This window comes from Nyctereutes procyonoides, unplaced genomic scaffold (assembly GCF_905146905.1).
Source record: "Nyctereutes procyonoides isolate TBG_1078 unplaced genomic scaffold, NYPRO_anot_genome, whole genome shotgun sequence".
NCBI lineage: Eukaryota > Metazoa > Chordata > Mammalia > Carnivora > Canidae > Nyctereutes > Nyctereutes procyonoides.
The window spans coordinates 45,349,875-45,374,777 of NW_026575131.1; the positions used below are offsets into that span (position 1 = coordinate 45,349,875).

General features: G+C 52.0%; 1 protein-coding gene across 1 annotated transcript in view; it reads left to right on the forward strand.

Annotated features, from left to right (window-relative positions):
- UNC13A (unc-13 homolog A) overlaps positions 1 to 24,903 on the forward strand; it is a 64,598-nt gene that overhangs the window by 32,342 nt on the left and 7,353 nt on the right. The window contains exons 17-42 of the mRNA XM_055344298.1: positions 423 to 650; positions 1,565 to 1,706; positions 1,838 to 2,007; positions 2,594 to 2,709; positions 3,781 to 3,944; positions 4,344 to 4,494; positions 5,091 to 5,159; positions 5,484 to 5,573; positions 5,790 to 5,924; positions 7,694 to 7,827; positions 9,127 to 9,212; positions 9,400 to 9,526; positions 10,292 to 10,388; positions 10,755 to 10,898; positions 11,668 to 11,751; positions 12,254 to 12,331; positions 12,554 to 12,642; positions 13,105 to 13,257; positions 14,378 to 14,501; positions 15,434 to 15,439; positions 17,215 to 17,253; positions 18,383 to 18,412; positions 19,804 to 19,860; positions 20,221 to 20,301; positions 21,095 to 21,242; positions 22,239 to 22,295. Of these exons, the coding sequence (XP_055200273.1) occupies positions 423 to 650; positions 1,565 to 1,706; positions 1,838 to 2,007; positions 2,594 to 2,709; positions 3,781 to 3,944; positions 4,344 to 4,494; positions 5,091 to 5,159; positions 5,484 to 5,573; positions 5,790 to 5,924; positions 7,694 to 7,827; positions 9,127 to 9,212; positions 9,400 to 9,526; positions 10,292 to 10,388; positions 10,755 to 10,898; positions 11,668 to 11,751; positions 12,254 to 12,331; positions 12,554 to 12,642; positions 13,105 to 13,257; positions 14,378 to 14,501; positions 15,434 to 15,439; positions 17,215 to 17,253; positions 18,383 to 18,412; positions 19,804 to 19,860; positions 20,221 to 20,301; positions 21,095 to 21,242; positions 22,239 to 22,295 (2,799 nt within the window). The remainder of the gene's footprint in view (positions 1 to 422; positions 651 to 1,564; positions 1,707 to 1,837; positions 2,008 to 2,593; positions 2,710 to 3,780; positions 3,945 to 4,343; positions 4,495 to 5,090; positions 5,160 to 5,483; positions 5,574 to 5,789; positions 5,925 to 7,693; positions 7,828 to 9,126; positions 9,213 to 9,399; positions 9,527 to 10,291; positions 10,389 to 10,754; positions 10,899 to 11,667; positions 11,752 to 12,253; positions 12,332 to 12,553; positions 12,643 to 13,104; positions 13,258 to 14,377; positions 14,502 to 15,433; positions 15,440 to 17,214; positions 17,254 to 18,382; positions 18,413 to 19,803; positions 19,861 to 20,220; positions 20,302 to 21,094; positions 21,243 to 22,238; positions 22,296 to 24,903) is intronic.

Consider the following 24,903-nt stretch of genomic DNA (forward strand, 5'->3'; position numbering starts at 1 on the left):
CTCCTGGCTGCAGGATTGGGGGTGGGGGAAGGTTTGTGACAGGGTCAGAGAGGGATGGGGCGGGACCCAGGAGCTAGCTAACCTGCAAGGGATGGCCTTACTGAGAGTCAGCGGTTCCCCTGGAGAAAATCGGGTTAGGGTTAGGGTTGGCTCGCGAGGAAGGGGGTTCAGAGTGTGGGGGGGAGTCACAGAAGGGGTGGGGTCTTGGCAGGGGGGACTGAAGGGTGGAGGGGTAGAGAATTCAGAGAGCAAGTAGAAAGCTCTAGAAGCTCCAGCTTTGGAGTGAGGGTGAGTCACCTGAGCCCCCATGGATTAAAGCACCCTTCGCCGCTGCCGCCCGAGGAAGCTCTGGAATGGGAGTTGGGGTTCTGGCTCCCGAGAGGGAGCGCGCTCTGGACGGTGAGTGCTGTGTGCGTCCGCAGGGGCTGCAGAAAAGAGCTCCAAGCACGGGGCGGAGGACCGCACGCAGAACATCATCATGGTGCTCAAGGACCGCATGAAGATCCGGGAGCGCAACAAACCTGAGATCTTTGAGCTCATCCAGGAGATCTTCGCTGTGACCAAGACCGCGCATACACAGCAGATGAAGGCGGTCAAGCAGAGCGTGCTGGACGGCACATCCAAGTGGTCGGCCAAGATCAGCATCACTGGTGAGGCCGCGGGGGCTGGGGTGGCCACAGGCTCCCTTCTTCTCAGTCCCCTGTGCGTCCTCCTATGGCTCCTTTGCTGAGTGTACTCGAATGTGTCCGTGTCTTTTCCCATGTCCATATGTGTGAGTGTTTGTGCTCACAGCGTGGGTGGGCATGAATGCCTCCAAATGTGAGTGCATGACACTCTGGATGAGTCTTGGTTGGTGCCTTCCCAGAATCAGACCCCGAAAAGAGGAATTGAGGGCACATTGTTAATTTGGGGTAATGCCATGGGAGTTGAGAAGTGAGCCTGGGAGGGAAGGAGACGAGACCCACACAGGGTGCCAATGATCAGGCAATGCTGTGGAGGATTGGGGCTCAGTTCCCCCGGGGACCACTGGGTGACAGTGTGGAGCTCACACAGCGGAGTGGTCCTACCCAGGGGTGGGAGTCTTACCCCATGCCCATGCCCAACCTTATTCAAATTTCCCTGAAAGCAGACCTCGAGATGAGGATTTCAGGGCAGATGGATATCCAGGAGGTGGCCCCAGGAAGCCGCAGTGCTAGTGGAGACATGAGTCTGGGAGCAGGAAGGGAAGGAGCCCTGCAGGGGACACCAGTAAACAGGTGACTCCATGAGCAACTGTAAGCTCAGTCCTGCTGGAGATTTCAGGACAATGTATAGAATGTCCTACCCCGGAGTGATCCTGGGGCACCTTCGCATTCTGCATCAGCTGAGGGTTCCCTGAGTGTTAACTCTCTACCATGCCCTTCACGTCTTGTGGGTGTCCCTAAGGACTCCTTTGATCAGAACAAAGCCCTCAAGCCATGTCACAGGTGTCCCCAGTAAGCAGCCTGAAGCCCATGGCAGTGACTGTTCTCAGCATGTGTCACTCCTTGAGCTGATATTTGTATTTGTCCTTTGTGTCTTACAGTGGTCTGTGCCCAGGGCTTGCAGGCAAAGGACAAGACAGGATCCAGCGACCCCTATGTCACTGTCCAGGTTGGGAAGACCAAGAAACGGACAAAAACTATCTATGGGAACCTGAACCCTGTATGGGAGGAGAACTTCCACTTGTAAGTGCCTGGTTAAACCCCTGGCCCCCTCAGCGGAGCTCTCTGCTGGGGCAGCTGCAGGGGGCTCCAAGAGCAGCGTATGCCGTATGCCGGCCACCTGACTCCAGCCTCTGCCTCCCCCCACCCTGCAGTGAATGTCACAACTCCTCAGACCGAATCAAGGTGCGGGTCTGGGATGAGGATGATGACATCAAATCCCGTGTGAAGCAGCGGTTTAAGAGGGAATCTGATGACTTCCTGGGACAGACGATCATCGAGGTGCGGACACTCAGCGGCGAGATGGACGTGTGGTACAACCTGGGTGAGCATGGGTGGTGTTCTGCAAGGGACAGGGAGGGTGTCCCAGAGAGCCAAAGAGGGAAACCAGGGTCAGGAGGAGTTAGTTTAGGAGCCCAGTCTGAAGAGGGAGGCAGGGTCTATGAATCCCAATCTGATGTGGGTGGCAAGGACTGTGAGGCCCAGTCTGATGGAGGAGGCAGGGTCTGTGAACCCAATCTGATGGGGCAGAAAGCAAGACCTGAGGATCCTAGTCTGAGGAGAGAGGCTCCAGCCCAGGAACCCTGTCTAAGATGAGTGGACTCTGCAGATCTTGATCTAATGGGAGAGTCAGGGCCTGAGAGCCCAGTCTGGGGGGGAGAAGCAGGGTCTAGGGCTCCTGGTTAAAGAGGAAGATGAGGACTCAGGAATTTAACCTGAGCAAGGAAGAAAGATCTGGAGTCCTAGTTGAAGGAAGAGACAGGGCCTAGTGAATTCTGGGCTAATGGGAGAGGCACAAGCCTAGAAAGCCAATCTGAGAAGTTACCCAGGTCTTAATCTCATGCATACATTAAAATATCCTAGGCCCAGATTGGAAAGTTCTGATGCAGCCATTCCTTTCTGTTCTACAGACAAGCGGACTGACAAATCCGCTGTATCGGGTGCCATCCGGCTACACATCAGTGTGGAGATCAAAGGGGAGGAAAAGGTGGCCCCCTACCATGTCCAGTACACTTGTCTGCACGAGGTGAGGCCCACCGCTCCTCCCTGCCTTCAAAGTTCACTAGAATCTCCCACATTGCTCCCACTTGCCATTTCTGCCTGCCCTAGCCCCACTTTCCTCTTCCAGCCACACCATCTACACTCCCTGGGCCTCCAAGACTGTCCCCCATGCCATTCCTTCTGCCTGGAAAACTCACCCCCATCCATCTAGTTTCAGGGCTGCCTCCTCTGGGTAGCCTTCCCTGACCTCTAGGCAGACTCTCACTACCCAGCTCCAGGCCTTCCATCTGTCCCAGACCCGAACAGGGGGCCTCTGGAGAGAACTCAGTTTGTTGAATGAATAAATGATTAAATGGACAAATAGATGATGAGTGGTTAAAAGGATAAGTGGATGGATAGATGTGTGGTTGAACTATTGGAAGTATAGATGGATGGATGAGTAAATTTGGGGGTGGTTGGATTGGTAGTTGGGTGGAAAGATAGATGTCAGATGAATGGATGGAGGGATGGATGGATGGATGGATGGATAAATTGATGGGTAGATAAGTAGGTGATGGATAGTTGGATGGATTGATCGCTGAATGGACAGATTAAGTTGTGGATAGATATATGGAATGGATGGATGGTGGTTGGATAATTAGAAGGGAGGATTAGTGCATGGATGAAGTTTTGGGTAGATGAATGGTGGGTGGGTGGATGAATGGATGAATGGGCAGGCAGACAGATGGAAGTTTAAATAGATGGGTGGGTGGATGGATGGATAAAAGGATGGTTGGATGAAAGGATAGAGGAGTGGACAGGTGGATTTGGGGGTAGCTGGATCAATGGGTGAATGAGTAGATGGATAGATAGATGGATAGGTGGGTAGGTGGGTGGACAGACGGATGGTTATATGGTTAAAGTGTTACAAGGAGTGAGTGGATGGGTGAAATTTTTGGTAGTTGAATGAATTGGTGGGTGGTGGATAGATGAAAGAGTAGATGAATAAATTAATGAATAAGTGTATGGGTGATGTAAGCTGCCCTGGACCTGGGATCTTTCTAACCCCTTGTGCCTCAATGCACTCTCCATGATGCCTTCTCCCTCTTGGTGGCAGAACCTGTTCCACTTCGTGACAGACGTGCAGAACAATGGGGTTGTGAAGATCCCAGATGCCAAGGGTGACGACGCCTGGAAAGTTTACTATGATGAGACAGCGCAGGAGATTGTGGATGAATTTGCCATGCGCTATGGCGTCGAGTCCATCTACCAAGCCATGACGTGAGGCTGCAGGCTGGGGTGGACATGAGGGCCAGGTGCAGGAAACTGGGGTGAGGGGGTCACCAAGTAAACATTGGCAGATCTAGTGGTGGAAGGGTTCTTGGGAGAAGGATCCAAAGAGGGTGTGGGTGTGGTGGGCATTCTGTAATCCCTTGGAGGTTAGGAAAGTACCATTTCTGGGAGTTGAAATAACAGTGTGAGAATCAGAGTTAGAGGCAGAGATAGGGCAACTCATAGAGGAGACAGAGAAACTTGGAAAACAATCGGCCAGAAAGAATGGTTTGGAGGTTAGAGGGGGCCCCTCACAGATGCTGTCTTGGAGGTATTCTGGGGGGAGGGGGGATCACTGCCTGTCCTGGCTGGATGCCAGGCCTAATTTCTCCCATTCCCTCCCACCAGCCACTTTGCCTGCCTCTCCTCCAAGTACATGTGTCCTGGGGTGCCCGCCGTCATGAGCACTCTGCTTGCCAACATCAATGCCTACTATGCGCACACCACCGCTTCCACCAACGTGTCCGCCTCTGACCGCTTTGCTGCCTCCAACTTCGGGGTCAGTCCCAGAGACCAGGGCTGCAGGAGGAGGGAGAGCCCAACGCTGTGCTGGTCATACCCTGTGTGACTCCCTGGTCTCCAATCTGGACCTGACTTTTTGTGTGACTTTGCACCAGCCACTTGTCCCTTCCTTCCTTCCTTCCTTCCTTCCTTCCTTCCTTCCTTCCTTCCTTTCTTTCTTTCTTTCTTTCTTTCTTTCTTTCTTTCTTTCTTTCTTTCTTTCTTTCTTTTCTTCTTTCTGTATTCATGAGAGACACAGACAGAGAGAGAGAGGCAGAGGCACAGGCAGAGGGAGAAGCAGGCTCCATGCGGGGAGCCCGATGTGGGACTCGATCCCGTGACTTCAGGATCATGCCCTTGGCCAAACGCAGGCGCTAAACCACTGAGCCACCCAGGGGTCCCTCACTTGTCTTATCTAAGCCTCAATTTACCCCTCTGTAGAATGGAAATGAATATTACAGGGGTTCAGTTCTATGGTGGTTGGGGGGCACTTAGTATATAGTAAGTACTCACCCAATAGGGCAGCCACTTTTAGCTGCTACACTTGACCCCCATGTCCCTGCTTCCATCCGTCTTTCTCCTCTCCTTCCTCAGAAAGAGCGCTTTGTCAAGCTCCTGGACCAGCTGCACAACTCCCTGCGGATTGACCTCTCCATGTATCGGGTAAGAAGTGCATGCATGATGACTTTCTTATTCTTACACACATGTGTGTGCCCACTGGGGAGAGCTCCCATCAGGTGTGTACATGGGAGGACCCATATTAATATGTGGAATGTGTTCCTTTGACATTTGTACACATATGTGGGCAGCATCTGCCCAACATGCTAGATACATCCAACCAGACTCCCCCAGTTGCTTCAAGATGTTCTCATGGACCTTCACATATTTCCTGAAACTTGGTGGGGGGGGCTCTTGTGTTTCCCCTAAAACACTGCTACCCCACCCAGCCTTCTTCCATAATCTTACCCCTCTTCTCCCTTCCAACAGAATAACTTCCCAGCCAGCAGCCCAGAGAGACTCCAGGACCTCAAATCCACTGTGGACCTTCTCACCAGCATCACCTTCTTTCGGATGAAGGTAAGAAGAAGACCCAGTCCTATTAGCCCCCTGAGGGGCATTTTCTAGCACTCCTAGCTCCTAATCAAGCAACATTTCACCTGGAGAGTAGTGCCCTTTTTCAATGACCCTCTGCTTTCATGCTGCTACCTTTCCTTAAACTCATAACCACTTGTAGCCACTTCCTGGGTCCTCCTGTCCCAGATGGGCCAACTTGTACCTGTTTCCCTCCTCTAGGTGCAAGAACTCCAGAGCCCACCCCGAGCCAGCCAGGTGGTGAAAGACTGTGTGAAAGCCTGCCTCAACTCTACTTATGAATACATCTTCAACAACTGTCATGAACTCTACAGTCGGGAGTACCAGACAGACCCGGTAAGGACTCCAGATAAAGCAGAAAGGAATAGGGGTTACCAACCAGACCCCAGCCCAAATCCCAGGTCTGCCCCTTCTTAAGTGATTTAACTGAGCCTCAGTATCTCCCTCTGTAAAATGAGGTCATGAATCCATATCTCTGGATTGAGGAGAAAATTCAAAGATGCTATCTTTAGATAAAATGAAGGTAAGTGCTTAGCACCTGATAGACAACAGATGCGCAATAAATTCAGTTTTAAACTCAGTTGAGTTTGGCATACAGTGTGCTCCCATAGAATCACTAATGGAATCACTATTCAATAAATGTTGAATTTAATTTCTTGAGTAGAGGTCAGTTTTCGTCATTTCAACTCAATTTATTTGAAATCTTTTTTTTAAGATTATTTATTCATAAGAGACAGAGAGAGAAGAGGAGACATAGGCAGAGGGAGAAGCAGGTGCCTCATAGGGACCCCAGTGTGGGACTCGATCCCAGGACTGGGATCACACCCTGAGCCTAAGGCAGTTGCTCAACCACTGAGCCACCCAGGAGTCCCTATATGAGATCTTTCAACATGTGTTTATCTACACATATAATTCCAGGATTGTCAATAAGGTTTTGAGGAGCTTATACCCTTTTAGAAGGAAAAGATAAATAGATTGAAACTCAACCCAGGGTGATTAGCCCTGGATGGAGGAATTGCAGGAGACTGTGGGAGCTAAGGTGGCCCCTTCCTCACCTTGGGTTTCTGATAGGAGATAACACATTAGCTCAATTTAGTGAGATTTTATTTCATTCTGTTCATTTACACTCAGGTTGACTTCAAGTTGAAGTCAACCTGAGTTTAAATCAAGTCACTTTTAACTGAATTGGGTTGAGGTGCAGTGAATTAAATTGGGTTGGGTTTAGTTCAACTATAAAGAGTTGAGTCCCATTTATTTCTATTCAGGTGACTCAACATTGCTCTTGGCTAATTACTGAGCAGAACTGAGTTGGATTAGCAGGGTTTAATTGAATAAAAATCCATTTATTTCTATTCAGTTGACTTGAAGTTATTCTTGACTGGGTTGAGTGGGCTTGAGTTAGGATGAGATGGGTTGTTAGGTTAGGCATAGTTGAGTTCAAATTAATTAGTTTGAGTTGGACTCATTTCAGTTGAATTAGCTACATTCATTTTCACTGATTGGTTAAAGTTGCATTGAACTGGCCTGAGTATGTTAGATTTGGTTGAGTAGATAGCATTGGATTGGATTGATTCAGTTGAGTTGAATTAGATTGTTAGGTTGGGTTGAGTTCAAGTCGATTTATTTCTATTATTCTGACTTAGGATGATGTTGATCTTGGATGAGTTGATTAGGTTCAATCCAATTGAATTCATTTGAGTTTAATTCAATCCAGTTAAGTTTAATTCCACTCCATTCAGTATAATTGGCCCAAGTTCAGTTTCATTGAATTAATTCTGAGAACCTCCATCTGTTAAGCTAAATGGGCCTGATTGGCATTCATTTCAGCCCCATTTGGTTTAGTGGGCTTCAGTTTTTTCCAACTAAATTCAGTTCTATTCACTTTTATGAGTTGAGTCTAATAAAGCTTTGTTGAGCTGCATGGACATGACCTCTGTTTGGGCCAGTTTACATGAACTCAGTTCCTTTTCATACAGCTCTCCTACCTGAACCACACATGTGTTAATGGGATCCCTTCCTCACTAACCTCCTGTCTCACAATAATGAACTAACCAAGGCACCTATCCCTGAGCCCCTTTGGCCAATGTCTACACTGCCCCTTCTAGGCCAAGAAGGGAGAAGTTCCCCCAGAGGAACAGGGACCCAGCATCAAGAACCTTGACTTTTGGTCCAAGCTGATCACTCTCATAGTGTCCATCATTGAGGAAGACAAGAATTCCTACACTCCCTGCCTCAACCAGTGAGTTGTGTTATCTGTGCAGTTAATTTTCCGGAGGTCATTATGTGCGTATGTGTGTGTGCACAATTTTGTGTCTTATGTGTAAAGATGATCATGTCTAATTACACATAATATGATGTCTATCTAAAAGCAACTGTAGGTATGGTTGTGCCTGAATGAAATATGGCATAGTTTACAAACATATACATGAAACTGCGTGTATGTATACAATTGCTGGTGTAATCAGGCATATATTTTGTATGTATTGATTTGTGTGAATAACAATGTGTACATATGTATATAATTTTGAATGTGTGTGTAGGTTCATAAGTAACAATAGACATGTTGCTCAAGTATTTACTATATGCTAGATACTCTACTAAATGTTTTACATTTAAATTGCATTATATCTTGTGTGTAGATGTAATTCATTGTATATTGTAGCCTATGGGTTTAATTGTATATATGCATACAATTGTGGAATGCACTTCAATATACAATATTGTATATTGTGTAATTGTGTGTATGTACATAGTTTAGGTTTGTAGATTTATACGTTTGTAGAGTTTTCATCTGTGTTAGCTAAATTAACTGCTGTGTCTTATTTCTCTCTGAGTGCTAGAGGGGCTCCTAACTCTGGTGTGCCAATATCTCTTGGTTAGTTAGATATTCAGTTAAGATCAGGGATTTGGAATGGATGGGCTAAGGGTGGATGCATGTATGGGCAGATGGATGGAGATATGATTGAATGGAGAGATGAACAGATGGGTGGGTAGATGGTTGGATGAATAGGTGGATGGATGGATGGATGGACTGGTTGATGGAAGGATGAATGAGTACATAAAGGAATGGATGGATAGCTGATTGGATGGAGAAATGGATGGATAGATGGATGGATGGATGGATGGATGGATGGATAGATGGGTGAGTGGGTGAATAGGTGGATGAATGGATAGATTGGTGGAAGGATGAAAGGGTAGATAAAAGAATGGATGGCTGATTAGATGGAGAAATGGACTGATGGATGGATGGATGGATGGATGGATGAGTGGATAGACAGATGAGTGAGAGAATGGATAGGTAGAAAGGTGGATGACTGGGTGAATGAATGGATGAAGGGATGGAGAGATAGATGGGTGGAGGCTCATGGAGAAGCACAGCTTCAGTTCAGAGTCACTCAGCAAGTCAGTGGCTTTGAGGGAGCTTGAACCCAGATCCCCCTGTCTATCCTGCACTACTCTCTGGGATGGGAAGGCCAAAGCAGCCTGTGCCATCTTGCTTCCATCTGGCAAGGTTTCATTATTCTACGACCTTCACCAGGTTTCCCCAGGAGCTGAACGTGGGTAAAATCAGTGCCGAAGTGATGTGGAACCTGTTTGCCCAGGACATGAAGTATGCCATGGAGGGTGAGTACTCTCATCCCCATGTCTGCCAGCCTGGCTATAAAGGTAGTTGTGCTTCAGTAGTATCCCCTCTGAGGCTGTGAGCACCCTCAGGCTTGAGGTTGGACACCTGTGATGGCCAGAGTAGGTGCTGCCAAGACAGAGGGTGGAGACCCTCCTGACTGAGCCACTTCCATTCTCACCCTACCAGAGCATGACAAGCATCGCCTATGCAAGAGCGCTGACTACATGAACCTACACTTCAAGGTTAAGTGGCTGTACAATGAGTATGTGGCAGAGCTTCCTGCCTTCAAGGACCGCGTGCCTGAGTACCCTGCGTAAGTCCCTTGCCCCAAGCCAGAACTATAGCACTGACCGATAGACTGAGGCCCAGGGATGAGAGCTGACCTACTCAGGGTTCCCTGGGCATCAAGGGTATAGTGGGGTTCAAACCTAGTAGTCTCTATTTTCAGCCATTGGACTATGGATTCCTATAGCCCTGACAATTAATATTTATAAGTATCAGAAACTGCACTGAGCGGTCCTATGTGCCTTTTCTCATTTAATCCTTTTGACAATTCTATAAGATGGGAGCATTATAATTCCCATTTTGGGGATGAGAAAATGGAGAGTTTAATGCTGAAGGACTTGCCCAAGGTGACATCCAATAAGTGACGGAGCCAGGATTTGAACTCTGGATGTCTGACTCACGGGCTGTGTTGGAGAGCAGGATGGTGGTCACCATTTACCGAGGACCTACTATGTGTTGTGTCATTCACTGCTCACAGCAGCACTGTGGGATAGATACTCTTCTGTTGTACAGGTAATGGGATCCCACAGAGGGAATCCACTTGCCCATGGGTAGTTTATCTGAACCATGAACCCTGCGAGTATGAGCCTTGCCCTGACAGTGGCCACGAGGTCCATTTTGTGGCTGAAGTAACCGAGGCCTGGTGGGTTAGGGAAGCAGGGGGGTACCCACCCAAGGCCACAGGATGAATTCAAGGGAGAGAAGGACCTGCCCAAGTACCGTTAAGGACCAGGCAAAGGAGAGGGTCAGGGGATGAGAGGTGGCAAGACCCCACCCCTGCTCTCCATTCCAGGTGGTTTGAGCCCTTTGTCATCCAATGGCTGGACGAGAATGAGGAGGTGTCCCGGGATTTCCTACATGGGGCCCTGGAGCGAGACAAGAAGGATGGGGTGAGGATACTGGCCCATGATCAAGGCCCTAGTGTGCCCACAGTGGTCTCCCTCTGAGGCCCATTGGGATCCAATATGAGGTCAAAAATTGCCCTTGGGATGAAGCCAGTCTGAAAGATGGTCACCATTTTCGTCTTGTTCATAGTGTTGAAAGTGTTCATTCAACAAATGATTGAAAATTCATCAAGCTGGAAGCCCCACACTCCCCATAGCCTCTGTGTCCACATCTAAGTCACCCTTGCAGACTATTCATCTCACTCCAGGGCAGTTGGTCTCTGACTTTCCCCATGGAAAGCAGGGGGGTTGGATGCTGGGACTGTCTGGTTCTGACCCCTCTCTTCCTTTCTGGCCTGCCTCCCACTACAGTTCCAGCAGACGTCAGAGCATGCCCTATTCTCCTGCTCTGTGGTGGATGTCTTCTCCCAGCTCAACCAGAGCTTTGAGATTATCAAGAAACTCGAGTGTCCTGACCCCCAGATTGTGGGGCACTATATGAGGCGCTTTGCCAAGGTACGGGAGTGCAAGTGGGATTAGGGATGGAGTCCAGATGAGGAATTGGGATAGGGTCAAGGTTGAGGTTGCAGTTGAAATTGCTATTGGGATCAAGGTCAAGACTGGGGTTAAGGTTGGGATTGAGGTCAAAGCTGGGGTTGGTGATATCAGTGAGATAGAGGTTGAGGTTGAGATCAATGTTGGAGTTGTGATTGGGAACAGCATTTAGGTTGAGTTTGGAGTTGATGTCAGGGCCGTGGTTAAAGTTGGAATTGAATTTGGAGATGGGGTCAGGGTTGAGGATGGGATTGAGCTTGGGTTTGGGTTTAGGGTTACTATTAGTATAGAAATTCAATTTGGCATTGAGGTTGGAGTGAGTGTTGGGATTAATGTAGAATTATGGCGGGCCTTGGGGTGAGGTTGGAGGTCGGGACCATCTAACTGGCATTGAGGGTTCCAGCTAATTGGCTTTAGGCTGAGTTGAACTTGAGGACTGTAAGTAGGAATTGGGATTCTGTCTGGGATCCAGTCATGCTTGTTCTTGGAGCTGGGTTAATATGATGGTTGATTGCTCTGTGAAAGAGCTGACTCTACATAAAATAGTCATCCTTACTTGGTGGTGTCTCCTCTTGGTTGTGAGGGTCATCTTGGGTAGAGAATTCACCCATTCAAATGGTCCATCTTAAGTTCTCTTAGGGGTTTGGGCTCATCCCTGATCTCACTAGTGACTCTTGATGGGCCTGCCCAGCCCCAGCCCCCATTCTCACTCCATCTGTGTCCTCCCCAGACCATCAGTAATGTGCTCCTCCAGTACGCAGACATCATCTCCAAGGACTTCGCCTCCTACTGCTCCAAGGAGAAGGAGAAAGTGGTGACCTGTGGGGGACCCTATCCTGTCCCTTCTCAGCCCCATTCTGTACCCCCAAGGCTCCATCCTTCCCTGGGCTCTGTGTCTATGTGTGTCCAGCTGTGTGTCCGTGTACCTGACTGTGTGTGTCTGGGGGGATCTGGAGGTGAGGGCACATGCCTTCAGTGTGTCATTGTTGTGAATGAAGCTTTCAGGGTGTATGGGTGTAAGTGTGCAAAGCTTTGAGCCCATGTGGGAGAATATGGGTGTGTGACAGGAACTCTCCCCCTTCCTGCTACTCCCAGAAGCCTAGCCCACCCTAGGGAAGTTACTTAGCCCTGTTTCCCTCTGCCAGTCTCGAGACACCCCCTTCCCCAACATTCCCAGAAATCTGGTCCCAAATGCTGTCTTTCATTCTTCCTCCGGACTCAGACCCTGAAACCATCCTGGGGTCCCTGGCAGTGGATGGGGGAGGCTCTGGGGAAGGGTACTGAGCCCTGACTCCCTGCTCTTTTTGCATCCCTAGCCCTGCATCCTCATGAACAACACTCAGCAGCTCCGAGTGCAGCTAGAGAAGATGTTCGAAGCCATGGGAGGGAAGGAGGTGAGGTGAAGCCCAGGCAGGGTCATCACATACCCTGCATCCCTGTAGGCCCTTGATGAATTCCCGCTCAGCTACTCCCTCTAACCCAAGCAAGCAGCTTCACCATCTGTACCTGTTTCCTCCCCAGCCCCTTGGGATCTCTTTCCCTGTGTTGGATGGGTGAATACCCCATTTATGTGGATGCTCTATAAACCTGACCTGCTCTCCTTTTTCCCTCCTCAGCTGGATGCCGAGGCCAGTGACATCTTGAAGGAGCTCCAGGTGAAGCTCAACAATGTCTTGGACGAACTCAGCCGGGTGTTTGCTACCAGGTGGGGACATCTCCAGGGCTGGGAGCAGACAGGAGGGGGTAGCCCCCACACCTCTAAACCTGGGGCATCCAGAGACTCAGCAGATGTAGTGGTGAGGACTTCAGGCTCGGAGTTAGAGCTGAGTTCAATCCTGGCTTCACCACTTACTAGCTATGTAGCCTTGGGTGAGTCATTTAGATTCTCTGAACCTTAGTTTACTCATCTATAAAATGAGGATGATGATAGTAATAGTACCTGGGTAGGACTGTGCAGTGAGATAAATAGCACAAGTGAATGTCTCAGCCCAGTGCCCAATTCTGCTATTACACACCACGTCATCCCCTGCTCAGTTATATGCCATGGCTCCTTGATGCTCAGGATAAAAACATAAAGGTCCGCGGGTCAGCTTTTAAGACCTCATTTGGCCCTTTCTCTGGGAGGCCTGAAGAGTGTGGTCTGAGCTCCTGCCTTCTATGCCCCCAGCTTCCAGCCACACATCGAGGAGTGCGTAAAGCAGATGGGTGACATCCTCAGCCAAGTGAAGGGCACAGGCAATGTGCCAGCCAGTGCCTGCAGCAGTGTGGCCCAGGATGCTGACAATGTGCTGCAACCCATCATGGACCTGCTGGACAGCAAGTAAGCCAGGCTGGGTAGACTAAGATGGCCAGGAAGAGTTCAAGGATGGGGCCTCAGAGACCTAGGGCTGGCCTGGAGAGGACATTCAGGGCATGTTTGCTGGGCAGTGGTTGTATGGTTTGGATGGGTGGGTGGGTGGAGGTATGAAGGTATAGAAATATGGGTGAGTAAATGGTTGGAAGGACTGTGAGTAAATATTTGTATGGGTGAATGGACAGTGGTTGGATGGATAGATGACATGAGAAATGAGTGTGCTGATTGATGGGTAGATTAAAAGATAAATGCTTGGAAGGCTAGATGGAGGGTAGATGGATAAAAGGAGGGATGGATGGGTAAATGAATAGTTAGGTAAGTATTTGGATGGATGGATGAATGGATCAATAGATTGAAATAAGGAAAAATGGATGGAAGTGTAGATGAGAGGATGGATGAATGGGTGGAAGGGAGGGAGGGAAGGAAAGAGGGGATGGAGGATGGATAGAAAGTTGGCTGGGAAGGAGGGAGCAAGGGAGGAGGGGAGAAGAAAAAAGATGGAGGGGTCATTAAATTTGGGGGAGGGATAGTTTGGAGGATGGGTGTGTCAGTTGTTGGATGGATCATGGTGGATTGATTACTCAGTCTCCTCGAACCCTCATATATCCAGTCTCGACTTCTTGTTTTCCCTCTCAAGTTTGCCCTCTTCCTATACCATCCCTTCCCCTCTGCCTGAACATGGTTCCAGCCCACTCACAGTCCCTAGTCTCCAGCCTTCCTCTTCCAGCTTACCCTCCATGCTTCTTTGGAACAGAAAAGTCTGACTATGTATCTCATGAACACTCCATGGTTCCTCACTGCCCTCATGCTGAGGCCCAGGCTTTCCTCCCAGGTGTTGAGTCCCCTTCCAGCCTGGTCCCTGCTGACCTGTCCAGTCACCATTTACTCCTCATGTGTGTCATGCTTCATAGCCCCATCCCCATCAGATCATTCTGGTCAATGGGATCCATCACGCCCCATTCAGGGGTCCCTGTACAGGCTCTGTGCCCTCTGGAGCATTTTCCCACCTTGCCCATTGGTTGAGGAAAGGGGGCTCTGCAGGTTAGAGCCAGCTGGGCCATCTCTCAGACCTGCCTTTCATCTCCAGCCTGACTCTCTTTGCCAAAATCTGTGAGAAGACGGTGCTGAAGCGGGTGCTAAAGGAGTTGTGGAAGCTGGTCATGAACACCATGGAGAAGACCATCGTTCTGCCGCCCCTCACTGACCAGACGGTGAGGCCCACAGGGGGCCAGAGGGGATTCCTGGGCAACCTCCCCTGTGGGAGCCCAGAGAACTTGATGCCAAAGGCAATGGGGCTCAGAGGTCAGTGGGGCCATTCAAAGATTAGAGAGGGCAAAAGTCACCAAAGAGTCAAATAGGTCATTCATGGGTCAGATATATAAATGTCAAAGAGGTCACGTAGAGTTGAGATGTCTAAGGGACACAGAAGTCATATGTGGATCAATAGGGCATACAAAGGTCGGAGATCACACAGAAAATAAAGAGGTCAACTTGGGGATCATGGCATCCATGGATCACAGAGGTCATATGGGTCAGTGGGTTCATCAGAGGGCTCTTTGGGGTCAATCACGAGACAAGGAGGGGAGATACCATGGACTTGGAAGGTCAGAGACCAATAGAACACAGGGCTCCCAGAGGTCAGCCAGAGGTTACAGAGAGCATCCAAGGTCAGAGAGGTCAAGCAGAGGTCACCATTCATCTACAGACCAGGACCATGCCTCTAGAACTCTTTGGGAAAACCCCAGAGACCGTGATCCCCAGGGATCAGGTTTCCAGGTGGGATTGGGTGAACCACATCTGCGGAGGGGTGTGGCTGGGTGTGGGTTCCTCCAGGGAGGTGTGCGGGCCTGAGGACGGCAATGGCACATGGGTTGATGGCACAGTACAGAGTGAGAGGACGTTCCTGGGTGGTCGGGGGAGGCTCGGAGAGGGTGGGCAGGGCCGCCAAGAGGCACTGATGGTGGGGGATGGTGGGGGAGGCTTTAGACCTCCCATCACCTGTCACCTGCCTGTCTCCTCTGGGCTGGGCAGGGGCACGGTCCGCCCCTCGGTGCCGTCTCCGCCCCCTCCCTGGCCTTCCTGGGAGACTCATGGTGACTTATTCCCCCCTCCCCCACCGCCCCTCCCCCATCTCGGCTGACAGATGATCGTAAGTAGAGGCCCTTCTGTCCGTCTGTCTGTCCGTCCGTCCTCTCTGTGTCTGGACTCGGCCCACCGCGTGGCTGTACCCACCCCACCCAGTGCCCCCTCCTCACCCACCGGCCTCCCACCCACTGTCCCACTTCCCGCCTAGATGTGCCTGTGTCTGTTTGGGGCGGGGCATGGGGAGGGGCGGGGCCTGGAGGGAGGGAGGCCACGCCCGCCCACCCCGCCCATTGTTAAGTACCCAGGAGGTGCCTTTGGGCTCCCAAACCCGGAAGCCTAAGGCCAGCATCTTCACATCTGACTTCATCCCTTACTTGGGATTCACCCTCACCCCCATGCTCAGACTCCAGCAGGATACTGGTCCCTCTCTGAAGCTAGAAGGAGGCTAAAAGTCAACGGAGTTCTCGAACGTCCTCACTGGGCTCTCAACTGTTAACAGCCACACAAAATACAGGCCCCCACCCCCCGAGTCCCTACTCAGCTGTTAGGCACAGACCCCCAACCCCCACCACCACCACCACCCCTGCCTTCCCACTCCACCGCAGGATCACATGAATCCCAGACACACACCCAGGCACCCAGGTGGGAGACAGCATTTGTGACTTTGGTGGCAGGCAGACCTGGCGTCAAATCCCAGCCCAGCCACTCGTGACCTTGGGAAGTCACTTCACCTCCCAACCTCCGGTTCCTAGTCTGGAAAAAGAGGTTACCTGTAGTAACTCTCGGAGGGTTGTTGTGAGAACCAAACGGGATGATGCATTAAAGTCTCATCTCTGTGACTACCTGAGGCAGTGCTCACTAAATTAGAGCTGATATTGTTGGTGATGGTAGTAATATGTAGACACACAGGAGGGCAGAGATCAATAAAACCACTTCAGAGTCCCCCCCCCCTTTGTGGACAAGACAATTATAAGATTTCACCTGTCAAAAGTTCACGAGCGTTCATCTCACTTCTTGGTGGCTGCAGTCTGGGTCTTTGGCTGTAACCATCTGGTGGCAGGATACCCAACAACAGTGTGTTTATGGGCAAGGAGCTAAAGGGATTCACATTTATTGATGATTCTTTGTGGGTTTTTTGTGTTTTTTTTTTTCTTTAAGATCTTATTTTTGTTTATTCACGAGAGACAGAGAGGCAGAGACATAGGCAGAGGGAGAGAGGCACAGGGAGCCTGATGTGGGACTCGATCCAGGGACCCCGGGATCACTCCCTGAGCCAAAGGCAGACGCTCAACCACTGAGCCACCCAGGCGTCCCTATTGATGATTCTTTGTATTCTCGACCTCGTAGCTGCTGTACAGCCTACATTCATGACAACCCTTTGAGTGAGGTGGATATTATTATTCCCATTTCGCAGAAGAGGAAAGCTGAGGCTCAGAGAGGAGGAGTCACTTGCTCAAGGCCACATAGTAAACATGCCAGAGTCAGGTTCCAAATTCAGACCTACCTGAATTTGGAGCCTATTTGATCACCTGTTGACCCAAGAAACAAGATCCTCATATATACAGTAAACATAAACGGATCATACTTTGGCAGTGACTTCTTTCTCTCTGGCTCTGTATTTCTATTTCTCCTCTTTCTCTTTCCTATCTCTCTGACTCATAGCTTTTAAGAGTTGGTCATTAAGGTACACACACATTCCTCCATGCAACCCAGCCATCAGCGCCCTGTGCGGTATAGATGCCCCTTACCTCCTGTCCCCGTGAGTACATGTGTGATCACCCTGGGTTCCCACCCCACATGGCTTGCCAGGTTGATCACCCTGTGACGTTGTCTCTGCAGGGCACCCTCTTGAGAAAACATGGCAAGGGATTAGAAAAGGTAATGAGGGCCTCATCTGTGCTGAGGTCCTGAGCTCTGGTGTCTGGGTGTGTGTGTGCATGTGTGTGTCCGTGTACATGGGTAGGAAGGCCAGCTGGGATCACAGGTAAAGGCAGGTGTCCTAGCCAAGTCCCAGAAAACCAGAAGTTAGAGATGAGTTGATTCTCCAGGGTCATGGCTTGGAGTAGGTGTCCATGTGTGAACAAACATTGGCACAAACGGCTCCCACCCTCTTATAACAAAACCCAACGGGCTTATCTCAGCCCTGGGCTCAGCTGAAATTCTGTGGCTTTGAGTAGGGCCCGGACCCTGGACTACTGCCCTGGACTGAGACACCTGTTGTTTTTCACGTAGATTTTTTGTTGTTGTTGTTCTAATGGGTATTTGTTGTGAGGAGATGGGAGCTGTGGCAACACATGAACAGTTGCCCTTGCTGTGCATTCATGTAGGAACTATCATACCTGTGAGCACACAAGCTTCCCTACTCACTCATTTAGCCCTTTGAGGAGGGGCGCATATTCAATGTGCCAGGCACCATATACATGTAAGTGCATCCATGTAAGGGTGAGTGTGTGAGCTTATGTGTGTGACTGTGCACACATGTGGAAGTGTTTAGGGGTCCATGTGTGTATTTTAATGTGTGAGTTCTTCTGTGTGTATGTGTTTTTGTGTGCTGATCCAAGTGTGTATGCGCATGTGCGTGTAAACTTTCTGCACCTGTGTGGATGTGCTCGGGTGTGTGTCTCCACATTGAGGGAACTTGTGATACCTATAAGTACATTTCTTTTAGAAGCAGCCCTGTGGGAAAAAGTCTTGGGAGTTGGGGGAGGAGAGAAACCCAAGCCTTTCTCTTCTCTCCCCCTCTCCAAGGCACCCCATCCCTAGGCAGGCTGTCCCCAGGTGATGGGCTGGTTGTAGCCTCCTGGCAGTCAGGGAGTCCAGCCAGAGCCCCCAGTGGGAGACAAGGGAAGGTGCCTAGCTGGGGAGGGGGCCCAGTGTTAGACTCAGGACCTGGGGGGCAGCTTGTGGGCTGGGGAGCGGGACTGTGCTTTGAGTGGGCAGGGAAGCCCCAGTGAGCATCCTCCCAACAGCCACCCAAACTCTGACCTCCGCCTGATTCTCTCCACAGGGCAGGGTGAAATTGCCAAGCCACTCAGATGTAAGACCAGCCTCTCACTGTCTGTCTGGCTCCCACCCCCGTCCTCCTCCCCACCCCGTGCCTCCTTCCACCTCTGTGGTCCTTGCTGTCTGGGGGCGCACTGTGAACCCATCTGTGGTCTCTTCTTCCTTTGTCTGTCTGGTTTGCTCGTGAGGGTGGTGGGTGAGGGGAGGCAGGAGGGGAGGAGGGTGTGGCAAGGGAAACTGAGGACCAGATAGCTGGGCTCCTAAGTCGCTGTGCTTCAGGACAGCCTCAGGGAATCACAGACAAGGAATCAAAAAAGGGGCCACAGCCAGGACGATAGTAAGGATGTTAGTAGGGGCAGCTCCCACTGGCCAGCTGGTAGACCGTCAATGTGATTCCAATCATCTCAGTTGTAAATGGGCCTCCTTCCTGCCTAGCCCTGCTCAGGACCCCAGACCACCCCAGAGCCCAGTAAATGCAGGACCTCATCGATACTTAGGCCTACCCCAGCCCCCGAGCTAGTGTAGGTGCCCGTTAACCAGCGAAGGAAACTGAGACCCAGAAAAGTCTAAGGACATGCCTCAGGTCACCCAGTACAGTGATTGGAGGAGGCAGGACTGTGGCTTCCAGGCCGATCATTGCCCCCAGCACTGCTCATGACCTTGAGGCCAAATGATAATAACGACTGCGAACACTGAACAAAGACACATTTAGCCCCAGCTAAACCATGAAGTAGATATGATTTCCCCCAACTAGATGAGAAAGCTGAGGTTCAGAGAGGTTAAGTGACTTGCCCAGGGCCACATAGCAGAGCTGGGATTTGAACGCAGGCCCACCCAGGCTCATTGGAGCCATAACCGGGATGCCATCTTGCTGGTGTCTGTTTTGGGTGGGTGGAGGATGGGTACTGAGGTGTGTGTTGCTTGGGGAGGATTCTTCCTTTTACAAGGTCATACTAACAGCCACCCAGATTACTGGGGGGAAATTCTCCTACAGGAGCATGGGGCCCGGGGAGTGGTGGTGCTGGGGTCACTAGAACCCATCCCACAGTTTTCTTGAAACCCCCTGACTTTGGGCTGCCCAGCCTGTCCCATACTGACAAACACCATCTGGGGCTCCCTGCACCCATGGCTCCTCACTGCCTGCTCTCTTTCTTCTCTGTCCCACAAACCTGGGGTCCTGGTAGAGGTGAGAGGGTGGGTAGTGCCCCCAGACTGGGATTTGCAGGGACAAAGTCATCACCTCCTCCCCCTCAGCACTTCCTGAGGGGAAGCTCCAGATCTGTCTCTGGGACATAACCATTGCCCTGCCCAGAGCTTCTGGACAAGAACCAAGGTGGTGTCCGGGGCTAGGATGTCAGTAGGGCTGTGGGGATTGGTCTGGAGGACCGCCCCCCTCACCTTGGCTGTGACTGTTGTTACCTGCAGGGAACCCAGATGATCTTCAATGCAGCCAAAGAGCTGGGTCAGCTGTCTAAACTCAAGGTGAGGCCAAGGGTGGGGGCAGGAGGTTGGGGTGGGGACGTTTCCTGGGGAAGAGGTCCCAGAATGGTGACATGCTCAAGGGACAGAAGCCCCACTCGGACTAATTTAAGCACAATTTATTGGCTCCAGTGTGTTGGAAAGATGTGCAAAGTTCAGCTTCAGATATAGCTTGATCAAGGGTACAAATCGTTTATTTGACAAATATTGAGCACCTGCTGTGTGCCAGTCACAGGCAAGGCACCAGGCACACAGCAGACCCACTACCCTACTTGTCAGTTTTCCATGAGGCCCACCCCATACAGGCATATCCCTAAGGTGGGGTCTGCTCTGCCCACCTGGGCCCTCTCTCCATCCATCCAGGACCACATGGTACGAGAAGAAGCCAAGAGCTTGACCCCAAAGCAGTGTGCAGTCGTCGAACTGGCCCTGGACACCATCAAGGTGAGAGGTCCCACCCCTGTCCCTTCCCAGGTGGAACAGGCAGAGGGTGTGACTGGTGAGGACATGGACCTAGACTCCCAACCCACCTTACTTTATTCAATTTATAAACACTCCCTGATGACTCCTCTGTCAGTTCCAGGCTGGCTGATGCAGGGTCCCGTGGAGCCCTAGGTTCAGGGGGCCAGCCAGATAGACACCCCCAGCTCTGGGGTGTCAAGCTCTGGGTCTTGAGGAATGCATAGGATTTCCAAGCCAGAGCAAACAAAGCATTCTAGGTAGAGGGCCAGCCCATGCAAGAACCCGGGGGCGGGAGAGGGGGCATGAAAGGGGCCTTGGTCTCCAAGAAATGAAAAGCATGAAAACTACTCTGAAGGCAATTTTTTTGCTGAAATAATTATAGCAAAATAGGGTTGGCAACGTATTAAGGAGGGTGGTCAAGGAAAGCTCCTTGCGATCATAACCAACGCAGGGAGGACAGCGAGCCAGCCACGGCAAAATTAGGTGTTTGACTTTGGGAGGGAGGCTGTCCCATCAAGGAGCGCAGGAAGTGCAAAGACCCTGAGGCAGGTACCACAAGGGGCTGGAGGAGAGGCGAGAGGCGTGGGTGTTATTTTGAGAGTGCTGTAAGCCGCTGGCTTTGGGGGCAGGGCTGGAGGTGGGGGAGTAGCAGAGCCGACCAGTGTTCTGAGGCCCCGGGTCATCCAGCACGTCACCACTGGAGGGCAGCGGGGGTGGGGAGGGGGTACCGGGGCTGCCTAACTAGACTCACCTCTCCCCGCCCTGTCCTCCACAGCAATACTTCCACGCAGGTGGCGTGGGCCTCAAGAAGACCTTTCTGGAAAAGAGCCCGGATCTGCAGTCCCTGCGCTACGCCCTGTCCCTCTACACGCAGGCCACTGACCTGCTCATCAAGACCTTCGTGCAGACGCAGGCGGCCCAGGGTAAGCGGCGGCCTGCTAGCTGCGGCCACCCAGCCCCTAAGCCAGTGAGGCTGCCACCGACTCACCTCCTCTGTGACGTCACGGGCCGGGGCAATTGACAGCCCCCGGGAGCCCCAGAGCTCCGCGCTGGCTCGGGGCCAACGAGTGATCGCCTACTCGTGGGGGCGGGACCTCGACGTCACTGGGCCAGGAGGTGATTGAAAGCTGTGGGGCGGGACTCTTTGAAGGCCAGGCCCCGGGAGTGATTGAAAGCTCTTGGGGGCGGGACTTGGAAGGATGGGATCCAGGGAGTGGTTGACAGCTCGGGGGAGGCGGGGCATATGACGTCATGCGGCAAAGGAATGATTGACAGCCCCGGGGGATGGGAGGGACCCCCGACCGGGAGGAGCGGACCGAGAGGGAGTTTCCATTTCTCAAATTCTGTCTTTCTCTCTCTCTTCTCTTGCCTCTGTCTCCTGTCCCTCTCTGAGTTCACGCACAGCAGCTGGGGCTGGGGAGAGCAGGACTCTAGGGTCCTAGTTCCCCTCCCTGGGGACACCCCCCGCCCCCCCCATTCAAAACTGGCCCTAAGACGCGGGAGAGAAGTTTGGCCGCTGACCCAGGCGTAGTTCCGGCAGCGGGGTGGGAGGGAGAGCGGCCATCCGGCCAGAAGCTGGGGGGAGGGCAGCGCCCCCTACCCCCCACCCCCCACCCCGAGTCAGCCCAGGGCCTAGGGCCCTCCCTGGGCGCCGGGCTTCCGTGCTCAGCCTCGTGCCCAGTCCAAGCTGCTGCTTTTAGTGTCCCTGGTGTCCCCCCCGGAGCGGGAGGCTGTCCGTCCGTCCGTCTGCAGCTGACATTTCTCTCTCTCTTGTTTCTCCTCCCTCTCACTCGCCGCCCCCTCTCCGCGCCTCCCCTGCTCCCCGCCACGCACACTCGCCCTCCATCCTCGCCTCTCGCTCGCTCGTCTCTCCCCCCACCCCTCCCTCCCCTCCTTTCTCCACCTTCCCCCGTGATTAGTCCATGGTGGAAAAGGGACTAGGTTTACCCTTAGTGAAGACATTTATCCTGAGAAGGGTACGTGCCTCCGCCGCCCGCCCGCCCGCCCGCGCCCGGTGCCCGGTGCCTGCGCCCCTCCCGGCCCGGCTAGTAAAAGGCCCGTCCTTCCGCCTCCCGGCCGCGCCCGGGCCGACCGGCTCTGGGGGCCTAGTGGACGAGGGGGAAGGACGGCTTGCTGGTTCCACGGGGGGAAGGAGAAGCGATTCGAGTCAGAATCCGCTTCGCCCTAGGTGCACCTCTTAAGCAGGATCCCGGGAGCCCCGGACAGCGCCTGCACGGCTAAGAGTGGGCTCGGGTTCCAGTGGGCCCCTCCCCAGTGCTGCCTCTCTGGCGGCTGGGCGCCTGCGGGAGTAGCTCAGCTTTCCCATCTGTAAAATGGGAACAGTCAAGGGCCCTCATACATAAGGTTATTTTTAGGATTAGCTGAATTAAATTTAGAGCAGTTCCCGACCTGTAATACATGTGGTAGCTCCCAGGAAGTGTATTGTTGCTGTTACTTTATTATTATCACTAATGACTATTATTACTGACGTCATGCTTCCAAGCATAGAAAACGAATTGTTTTCAAGCTCTAACTCTGAGCCAGCGCTTGTGTCAAGAAACATTTCTCAGGGATTTTTTAGAAAAGATTTCTCCCAATTGCCCCACAGGGCAGTCCATCATTCCACAGATGAGGAAGCTGAGTCTCAAAGGAGATTAAGCCATTTGCCCAAGGAACCTTCCTTTATGAAGGGGCGGGGGGCAGGGACTCAGGGAGGGGTGGGATTGGGGTAAACAGAGAGGCCCGAGAAAGACCCTTCCCCTTGGAGCCAGCAAACCACGGGATGGGGGCGCCCAGCAATGCCCTCCTCCCCCTTCTTACTAGCTTTGGCCATGGTCTGACCCCTCACCCCACCCACCACTGTCCAACTCCCCACCTGGCAGCCTTAGTCTGGCCCGGATTGAGCTTGCTGTGAAGCATCAGCCTTGGGGTGGGGGGAGGTGAGGCTGAGCATGTGACTGGTTGGGGGGAGGGGGGAGCCGGAGCCTGAGATGACAAGGAAGGTGGCCTGGGGTGGGTAGTGAGGATTTGGGGGGGGTGCACGCCCCAGTAGTGGGGTGATGGGGGGGTCTCCAGGCCTCTCTGTCCCCTGAGCCTCAGTCACTTTCCACCCAGTGCCAGGTAACCCTGATTAACCTTGGATACCCACCCCTGACTCTCCCCCTTCTTCCCCCTATGCATGGGGTGCTCAAGATGTGGGGAGCTTTCTGAGGGGCAAGGGAGGGGCCTGGTGGGGGTGCTGGCGGTCACAGGTCCCCAGGCCCCACAGGATGCCCTTTCCAGAGCCACAGAAAGAGGGACAGGGACAAAGCTTTTAGGTTGCCCCTTCAATGACCCACCAGAACGAATCAGGGCATCGTGGTGGCCACAGAGACACACCTTACCCAGGCTCAAGCAGACTAGGGAATTTGTGGGCCTGGAACTGAAAGATTAAGGGCTGTGTTGACATCCCTAAAGCTGGATCTGCGGTATTGGGCAATGTCATTGGTCACTGATCTCTGTTAAGACATCTGTGACAAAGGCTTTCCCCTCGTTGGGCAGAGATGGACTTGCCAGCTTAGCACCAAAGACTCTGTCCTCAGAGTTATGGCCAAAGTCCCAGGGCTAACTCTGATTGGCCCAGCATGGGTCACATGACCACTCATGACCCAATCATTGCAACAGTGGGCAGGGCATGCCCTGACTGGGCAGCCGTGGTTCTTATTTCGCCATGTGTGCACGATGGAGCCGCTAGGCTTAAGATTCTTGCCACTTGAGATTCTCTATGGAAAGAGGAACAGCCTTGAGGCAGGGAAAATAAAGATATCCCTACAAGCTGTCGCTTCAGAAGAAGTGAGGACTCTGGGTCAGGTTCTCACAGTGTTTTGGAGAAGCAGTGAAGGAGCCTGTGTGGCTGGAGCAGAGTGAGCGAGGGTGAGCGTGGACAGAGGTGACGCGGGAGAGGTAATAGTGAGGATGCACTGGGAGGGACATGCAGGTCACCAAAAGGACTTTGATTATTTCAGAGGGATTTGGAAGCCACGGAAGTGTTTTGACCAGAGGAGGGAAGTGTGCTAACCTAATAGGATTTCTGTGGGTGGTGTATGGAGAGAAACTGAGAGGAGGATTTGGGGGACAGGGTATGGGCTACTGCAATAGTCCAGGCGTGAGATGATGGGGGATGGAACCAAGGAGGTGGGTCAGATTCTGGATGTATTTTGAAGATAGAGCCAGCAGGCTTTTCTAGTGTGTACTTAGAGAGGGAGTGAAGACCGAGAAGGGAGTCCGAACAGTTTGAGGATTGAAAGAGAAGGTGACAAAAGAGGGTGAGAAGGAGCGGCTAGTGTGTAGGAGGAGAACCTGAAGAGTGTGGCATTGGTGCAAGCAAGAGGAGAAATGAAGCCCCGGAAGCCAGGATATGTAAGATGAGGACTGAGTTTTGACAACGTGGCTGTCAGCAGAATGAGAAAAATGGGGGGGCAGGTGCATTAAGCTCAGAGAAGTTAAGAGATCATGCAGCAAGGTAGTGAAAGGCCAGACCCCAGCATTCTTGGCCTCCTAAGACCATTTGCCATCCCTGCCCTACCCTCAGTGCCACCCTGTCAG